The 10,000-nt window shown below is 39.9% G+C and overlaps 1 protein-coding gene across 1 annotated transcript in view; it reads right to left on the reverse strand.

Moving 5' to 3' along the window:
• Positions 1 to 5,342, reverse strand: part of dctn6 (dynactin subunit 6) — a 9,424-nt gene extending 4,082 nt beyond the window's left edge. Inside the window, exons 1-3 of the mRNA XM_084109368.1 lie at positions 5,226 to 5,342; positions 4,136 to 4,200; positions 2,014 to 2,119 (exon numbers count right to left, since the gene is read on the reverse strand). Of these exons, the coding sequence (XP_083965494.1) occupies positions 2,014 to 2,119; positions 4,136 to 4,200; positions 5,226 to 5,263 (209 nt within the window). The 5' untranslated portion in view covers positions 5,264 to 5,342. The remainder of the gene's footprint in view (positions 1 to 2,013; positions 2,120 to 4,135; positions 4,201 to 5,225) is intronic.
• Positions 5,343 to 10,000: the final 4,658 nt, after the last annotated feature.

Here is a 10,000-nt window from a genome sequence, read left to right on the forward strand (position 1 = left end):
AGCGCCCGCTGATCGCCTGGATCTCACAAATTTTCATAAATCTTTATAAATAAACCACAGATTTGAGCTTTAAACAACTATTCTCGCCTGAAAAACTCTTAAAACTACATTTCGTGACACAGTAACAGTAGTATTATATTTCAACAGTATATTAAAAAATGGCACTTCTTATGTTGTCATTCCCCTTGTAGCACGCGCAAGTGACGATCCTCTGTATGCACGTTTATTAACATTGTATATTAACATTGTATACATACGCGTTTATTAACATCATATATTAACATCGTATATGCGCGTTTATTAACATCGTATATTAACATCGTATACATGCGTTTATTAACATTGTATATTAACATCGTATATATGCGCGTTTATTAACATCATATACATGCGCGTTTATTAACATTGTATATTAACATCGTATATATGCGCGTTTATTAACATCATATACATGCGTTTATTAATATTGTAAACATGCACGTTTATTAACCATCGTATACATGCGTGTTTATTAACATCGTATAAATGCTTTTATTAACATCGTATAAATGCTTTTATTAACATCATATACATGCGCGTTTATTAACATCGTATACATGCTTTTATTAACATCGTAAACATGCGCGTTTATTAACATCGTATACATGTGCGTTTATTAACATCGTATACATGCTTTTATTAACATCGTATAAATGCTTTTATTAACATCGTATAAATGCTTTTATTAACATCGTATACATGCGCGTTTATTAACATCGTAAACATGCTTTTATTAACATCGTAAACATGCGCGTTTATTAACATCGTAAACGTGCGTTTATTAACATCGTATAAATGCTTTTATTAACATCGTATAAATGCTTTTATTAAATCGTATAAATGCTTTTATTAACATCGTATACATGCGCGTTTATTAACATCGTATAAATGCTTTTATTAACATCGTATACATGCGCGTTTATTAACATCGTATACATGCTTTTATTAACATCGTAAACATGCGTGTTTATTAACATCGTTAACATGCGTGTTTATTAACATCGTATACATGCGCGTTTATTAACATCGTATACATGCGCGTTTATTAACATCGTATACATGCGCGTTTACATGCGTGTTTATTAAAGGACAAGTTCGGTATTTTACACTTAAAGCCCTGTTTACAGATCGTTTCTGATGAAATAGAACGGTTAAGATTAAAATTTGGACAGATGCTGCTGTCCCGAGAATTTTAGGTTTATTTCGCTTTCCCCCCCACCTCCACAATGGCAGCCTATGGGCACTGGAACAATCCTTCATAAAACGCATTAAACTTTCGTTTACAAAGACGTGAAACTCACCGAGTGGTCAGGGGTGTTCACTGATATGCTCACACAAAAATCGCTGCAAAAGATGCTTTCCAACAGGTTTTATCGTAGTTTTTGTCCAACTCCATTGACTTGTATTGAATGAGCTTGTGTGCGGTACGGTATTACTCCGCCGCTTCTTCTTCTGCTTCTTCTGTGTATTCAATTAAATGGTGCATTATCGCCACCAACTGGGCTGGAGTGTTTATTATTCAAGCTCTCAACGGAAGAATCTACGGGTGTGAGACATTTGGAAAAATAGATCCACAGTTTTACAACGAATGGTAAAACACCTGTTGGAAAGCATCTTTTGCAGCGATTTTTGTGTGAGCATATCAGTGAACACCCCTGACCACTCGGTGAGTTTCACGTCTTTGTAAACGAAAGTTTAATGCGTTTTATGAAGGATTGTTCCAGTGCCCATAGGCTGCCATTGTGGAGGTGGGGGGGGAAAGCGAAATAAACCTAAAATTCTCGGGACAGCAGCATCTGTCCAAATTTTAATCTTAACCGTTCTATTTCATCAGAAACGATCTGTAAACAGGGCTTTAAGTGTAAAATACCGAACTTGTCCTTTAACATCGTAAACATGCGTGTTTATTAACATCGTAAACATGCACAAGGAGTTTCTGATTAAATCAGCAGAACTACAGCTCGAGTGATTCACCTGTTGATGATCAAGGCCTGTTCCTCGATCAGGTTCCCCTCTCCAATCACGATGGGTCCGGCCTCTGCGATGATCCGAGCCTTCGGGTGAACCACGGTCCGAGCTCCTGAAACACACACACACACACACACACATCAGGATATTACTGTCCCTAACCAAGGTCCGAGCTCCTGAAACACACACACACACACATCAGGATATTACTGTCCCTAACCAAGGTCCGAGCTCCTGAAACACACACACATCAGGATATTACTGTCCCTATCCAAGGTCCGAGCTCCTGAAACACACACACACACACACACACACACACACACACAGGGCCGTATTTGAACGATCTGAAACGCAAGTATCAAACGCGAAACGCAAGTTACTTTGTGGGCGGATCTCGGCGGGATGAATGACTCTTGCGCCCGACGCAAATCTAAGATGGGCTGGTCTGGAGTCGCTTCATTACTCATAGGTGTGGTTTGGGCGTAACATTAGGGCTGCACGATTAATCGCAATAAAACCGCACGCGATTTGGCAAAGGCTGCGATTATCTTATGCGCAGCTTGTCAGTGGAGTGCGGCTGATCGGTAGTAAATACTGCTCCATCTGAACACCAGAGGGCGCTCTCACGCAAACACGATAAATCTGCCCCACCACAGAAGTACAATAATGCGCATCATTCCAGGAAATCTCCATCGCTGTCTCTGAATAAACAGAAGATTGAAACGCTTTGATTAAACATGAGTAATAAATACACGACCGTGTCAGAAGCTCATCATCTCACAGGAGGAGGAGCTCATCTGTCCTCATGAAGTGAGTTTGGAGTAAATGCATGTTATTAAATGTTGTCTGTTGTTGGACAAGAGGTTCATAAATGCTTCTCATGTCTGGAAAGATGGTGTTGCTTATTCAAATGCACGTTATAAGCGACTCAAACTCAGTGCTTTCAGAGTGAGCCGCGTTTCCTGAGCCGTACGTCACTGACACGCTGCACATAACTAATAATCACAGCACACACACTCACCGATGGTCACGTCTCCTCTGATGTCACTCTCCACACACACACACACACACACACACACACTCACACTCACCGATGGTCACGTCTCCTCTGATGTCACTCTCCACACACACACACACACACACACACACACTCACACTCACCGATGGTCACGTCTCCTCTGATGTCACTCTCCACACACACACACACACACACACTCACCGATGGTCACGTCTCCTCTGATGTCACTCTCCACACACACACACACACACACACACACACACACACACTCACACTCACCGATGGTCACGTCTCCTCTGATGTCACTCTCCACACACACACACACACACACACACTCACACTCACCGATGGTCACGTCTCCTCTGATGTCACTCTCCACACACACACACACACACACACACACACACTCACACTCACCGATGGTCACGTCTCCTCTGATGTCACTCTCCACACACACACACACACACACACTCACCGATGGTCACGTCTCCTCTGATGTCACTCTCCACACACACACACACACACACACTCACACTCACCGATGGTCACGTCTCCTCTGATGTCACTCTCCACACACACACACACACACACACACACTCACACTCACCGATGGTCACGTCTCCTCTGATGTCACTCTCCACACACACACACACACACACTCACACTCACCGATGGTCACGTCTCCTCTGATGTCACTCTCCACACACACACACACACACACACACACACACTCACCGATAGTCACGTTTCCTCTGATGTCACTCTCCACACACACACACACACACACACACTCACCGATGGTCACGTCTCCTCTGATGTCACTCTCCACACACACACACACTCACCGATGGTCACGTCTCCTCTGATGTCACTCTCCACACACACACACACACACACACTCCACACACACACACACTCACCGATAGTCACGTCTCCTCTGATGTCACTCTCCACACACACACACACACACACACACACACTCACCGATGGTCACGTCTCCTCTGATGTCACTCTCCACACACACACACACACTCACCGATAGTCACGTCTCCTCTGATGTCACTCTCCACACACACACACACACACACACACACACACACACACACTCACCGATGGTCACGTCTCCTCTGATGTCACTCTCCACACACACTACGGCTCCTGCTAAGATCTTCACACTGAGAACAGAATTGAAAACATCAGACTGATGATCTTTATGAAGGAATCAAGACACTTTTGACCTGTCAATCATCTTAATACATGATTCTGCTGTATAATACCCTGATGTCTGAAACCACGAGTTATTACAGTGACGGTCGGAGAACCGTGAGAGATGTGTGATGACACTAGACTGATCACGTGTTATCAGCGTCTCGCTTCAGGAACTGAATAAATCACAAACTTCTGGATGATTCTTCAGAAATATGATTAGGTCTTTCAGTTATTGGTTTATTATATCGCTGTTTAATCTGTGTTACAGACGAGCTTTACTAACACCAGCTGAGTCTGTGCTGGGAGAGGAATGAGAAGATCAAACACATCAGTCATATTTCTCAGATAATAATAATATTTCCTGATACACAGAGAGAGATATTAACCAGTTCAGAGGGTTAATTAATGTTAGACGAGTCGTGGGTCTCTTTAATTCATAAATCTCTTATTCATGAGAGAAGGAACTTAGGCTACTGTCCTGATTATCTGACAAATGGTACAGTATTAATACAACATCACGTGACCAGATCACTGTAACATCACGTGACCACAGATGAAAGACCTTTTTCATTCGGGCTTTAAATTAAACTTACAAAGTCTAAAGACAAATAACAAACTTGCACAAGAATCCTGCAGTTTGTGGCTTCTTTTTCCCACTTAAAAGTAGCAAGTTGTGTTTTTACTATCGATCATAAATAAATCTGAAATGATTTTGAGATCTTTGGCTCCAACATTCCGATTTATCCTGATTATTAATATAACAATAAATGTAAATTAAACCCCGCTGGTCTTTTCCTCTAGATTATTCATAATGCCTGGTAATACAGATATCAATATGACGTTGGGTGTGTCTGTTTAAATCTGGATTATTTTTTTTAATCTATTTTTAATCACACAGAGGTCTATATCGCATTATAGGCATGGTTGCAGCTGCATTCGTGAGATTTAGTTCTTAAAACAAGACAAATTGTTTAAGAAATATATATTTTACCTTTTCTGCCCGGTTTGTTTTGCATTTGGATCCGCCATCTTAGCTCGCTCGATGACGTCAGTGCTCGACTGAGCCGCCTGTTAGCGATGACGCGTGTGATCGATCGATGATGTCTGTTCAGTATTGCAGGCGCCCTAGGCAGTGTTCACTTCACTTCACATCTGCCAGTTCCTCAGGGGCTCGGGTGTTTTATATATATATATACATAACCCTAGCGGTCAAAAGTTTGGACACATACTTCGATGTTATTGAAAGAAGTCCCTTATGCTCATCAAGCCTGTATTTATTTGATCTAAATACAGAAAAAAAAACAGTAACATTGTGAATTATTAAACATTTAAATAATGGTTTTCTCATTTGATACTTTTTTAGGATTATTTGATGAATAAAACGTTAAAAAAATAACAGCATTTATTTAATATCTAAATATTTTGTAACAATATACACTACCTTTTTTTTTGGAAAGAAATCAATGCTTTAATTCAGCAAGGATGTGCTAATTTGATAAAAAGTGATAGTAAAGACTTATTGCAACAGAGATCAGGCTGAGTAGTATGGAGGGTATTCTGCCAAATTTAAATAAATAAATTAAATGATTAAAATTAAAATTAAAACCAGATTAACGATTTCATTACAGAAAACAGTATGCAAAATATGTGACAAAATTGAGAATGAAATTAAATGATTTCATTTTCACAGCATTATCCCTGTCAAATTGAAAAATAAAATGCAATTGGTGATTTCACATTTCATTTTCACTACAGTCTCGAGGCAAGACTGCCAATATTAAAATGAAAAGCCAAACGTGAAAAAGAAAGTACAAATACAGTTTTTACAATGCTCTTTAGTAACGCTCACGCAATAATAGTGACACAATTCAAATACAAATGTAAATTTTCGTTTTCATTTTAATTCCTCTTTTATTTCACAGTTTTCATTTTCGTTTTCATTTTCAAAGACAACCTGCATGCAAATTCTATGTTAATGAGTGGGTGTGGCTTATTCTAGTAACGGCGCTGAGACACGCCTTCTGTAAAGCGAAGTCGTCGACGTCCCGTGTGCATGAGTTTAATGTGTGAAACAAAATTATTTAAATAATATAGTAATCGAGACGACGAGATATGGCGAAATCTGTTAGTGAGCTTTTGCTGGAAGCTGCCGCAGCATTAGAACATGGAAACAACCAGCCTGACCATGTTAGTTATGATGTTAGACTCAGACTAGACCATAATCGACGATGAGGTTCATTATTAGGCTGTTTTGGAAATTCAACTATTTGGGTATACAAAGGTCTTAGTAACACAATTTCTACAACAATTATAGCCAGACATTAATACCCACTGGCTTTAACCGAGGACCTCGGCCAATGTTTCATATTCGCGTCGTGCCTAACAACGCCCTTCAGCCGTGACTTATTCAGATACAGCACTAGCCTGTATCAGTCCGCTGTTTAACTGTTCTGGTCTTTTGGTTATTTTAAGTTTGTGTACAAAAATAATCACAATGCTGATTTTCATTTCCAGTAACAACTTCTGGATGAGACCGAGAAAGCGAGTGTACCTGCATTTACAGTAGGCTAGATATTTCCTTCAGGTCAGTCCTATATTCATAATAAAAAATCCGTTTGAATACCCGGTGTGATATCTTGTACTTTTAACAGTTAATAGGGGTTGTCCGTGCCTATAGTCATGTCAGTTGCGTCTTTCTTCTCCGTGATCACAAGTTTGAGTCATTTCAAAAGTCTTCTCTACTGACTGACTCACTCATTAAGACAGTCTTTGTCTCCATCTAATGGAGAAATAATGTAACTTCTTCTGTTGCAAATGGTCAGGGACTATTTTTTTTTCTCCAGCGGAAGGAATTGGCTTTTAGTGATTCATTTTACTTCATGAAAGTTGCATATATACATATGTTTCGGGATTAATATTTGTATTGCGTGGTAACCGTTTTATAAAAGCAATAAGGTAGGCTACTCTAGGCTAGTGCTGTATCTGAATAAGTCACGGCTGAAGGGCGTTGTTAGGCACGACGCGAATGAAACATTGGCCGAGGTTCTCGGTTAAAGCCAGTGGGTATTAATGTCTGGCTATAATTGTTGTAGAAATTGTGTTACTAAGACCTTTGTATACCCAAATAGTTGAATTTCCAAAACAGCCTAATACATGAATGAACCTCATCGTCGATTATGGTCTAGTCTGAGTCTAACATCATAACTAACATGGTCAGGCTGGTTGTTTCCATGTTCTAATGCTGCGGCAGCTTCCCGCAAAAGCTCACTAACAGATTTCGCCATATCTCGTCGTCTCGATTACAATATAATCACATTTAAATCATTTTGTTTCACACATTAAACTCATGCGGGACGTCGACGACTTCGCTTTACAGAAGGCGTGTCTCAGCGCCGTTACTAGAATAAGCCACACCCACTCATTAACATAGAATTTGCATGCAGGTTGTCTTTGAAAATGAAAATGAAAATGAAAACTGTGAAATAAAAGAGGAATTAAAATGAAAACGAAAATTTACATTTGTATTTGAATTGTGTCACTATTATTGCGTGAGCGTTACTAAAGAGCATTGTAAAAACTGCATTTGTAGTTTCTTTTTCACGTTTGGCTTTTCATTTTAATATTGGCAGTCTTGCCTCGAGACTGTAGTGAAAATGAAATGTGAAATCACCAATTGCATTTTATTTTTCAATTTGACAGGGATAATGCTGTGAAAATGAAATCATTTAATTTCATTCTCAATTTTGTCACATATTTTGCGTACTGTTTTCTGTAATGAAATCGTTAATCTGGTTTTAATTTTCATTTTAATCATTTAATTTATTTATTTAAATTTGGCAATCCAGCGCTCGTAAAGCGTACCATCCCCGGGGCCGCCATTGGCTAACAAGCCTTCACCTGCATTCATTTTGGCGTCACTTTGACAGCAAGTAACTTTACATCTGAAGCGTTTAAAGACTCCATTTGTCCATTATTTATTTCTAAAGAAACACGAAAATGTATAAAAGGCTCCATTACCTTGTATCTTACGTGATGGCCCCGTAGAAGCAGTTTTTGTAAAAATAGGCTAACGATTGCATCATAACCACGCGACTCTCTGTCGCACAGTAGAGAGATTACCGTATGGACAGAGGAGAAGCTCGCGGGCAATCGGGGGGACGTGGAGGCAAAATGACAAAATAATTAATCAGAATACTTAGCAGAAGTTGCTCCTGCTCCAGCTCATGGACAGCTCCTCCTCACACTCTCCGTCTCTGCGAGATTCAGAAGGGAATGATTCAGATTTCTCTCGGCACAGCTACTAGAAGACAGACGGGTTGCTCACGCCACATCTACGTCATCAAGCTCAGTGTGAGTCTGCGCAGTCGCTCAGCCATCAGGAAGAAGAGCTACTAACTGACTTCACTTTTCTCCGTTGAAGTCTATTGGGGTCGCTGTGTCCATTGCTTTTACTGTCTATGGTTGGAATATACTAGTAATGGCATTTTCAAAACAAAGCTTCATGAAGCTGCGAAACCCTTACGAATCTTTTGTTCCGAATTAGTGGTCCGGAGCGTGTAGTACAGAAGCCGGCACAGACCGATCGGCGAAGGACATCAAGGATACCGCGAGAGATTACAGACGCTCCTGTGCTTTTCAGTCGCTAATAAACCGGTCATAAACCGATCGGTCTGTGCAGCGTCGGCTCAAGTCGAACAAGCCTACAATATATTTGTAAAAGGTGTTTTTATGCATTTGGCCCGGGGTTTTGTTGCATTTACACTGTTCTGGCCACTAGAGGTCACTGTGGAGACGGTGTCGCACATCAAACGTGGTCATAACAGGGATCAGCAAACAGCAGAAGAAGGAGTTCAGGTAAACAGAGGCAGAGAAGAGTCGTAAACATCCTAATCCAACTAATCCAATTAAATAGCCTGGTGATGAGGCTCAGGTGTGCAGTGATCAGTCCCTGCATGGGCTCATGGGACATGGAGTCCGAAACTAACGCTAGTACTCAGGAGAGTGAGACCTCTGGTGGCCGACAGGGGAATCTACACATATTTTGAATAAATGCTGTTCTTTTTAACTTTTTATTCGTCAGTGAATCCTGAAAAAATATCACAGGTTCCAAATAAATATTAAGCAGCCAAACAGTTTCCAACATTGCTAATAAATCAGCATATTACAATGATTTCTGAAGGATCGTTTGACTAGAGTAATGATGCTGAAAATTCAGTTTTGTTCACAGAAATAAATGATTATTTTTTTACACTTCACACAATAGCCTGTAGGTGGCGCACAGGCTTCATTTAACCTACTATGATAGTTTGATCAAATGGTAAACGGTGTATCAATACACACTTGAATATTACTTACTATCAATGCGACTTTTGGTGCTGGTTTTGTGCAGTGCTTTGCAGTCAATTAATATCCATTGTTTCAACGACAAAGATTCAGATCGCTTCATAATTATGAATTCGTCTTTCCATGTAATTTTCAAACGATTTATGAATGACCAGAAAATTACCGCTCCACTTCACATTGTCCAATGACATTTTAAATTGTTGTGCCAGATGATGATTGGTCTGTGTTTTATACATGACAAACAGGCTTCAATGAATTATGTAATATTTAAAATATGTAATATGTTGATTTTTTATTGAATTAATCGACACACTTGCTTTGATTATTGAAAAAAAAAGTTTTAAAATAGTTTGGTTTATTTGTTCCTGCTGTCGAGCCATAGGCAGCGTTACTCACTGAAGAACCACATTTGGCTCGAGAACA

The sequence above is a fragment of the Abramis brama genome, assembly GCF_963993115.1.
Source record: "Abramis brama genome assembly, chromosome: 3".
In the NCBI taxonomy this organism is placed as follows: domain Eukaryota; kingdom Metazoa; phylum Chordata; class Actinopteri; order Cypriniformes; family Leuciscidae; genus Abramis; species Abramis brama.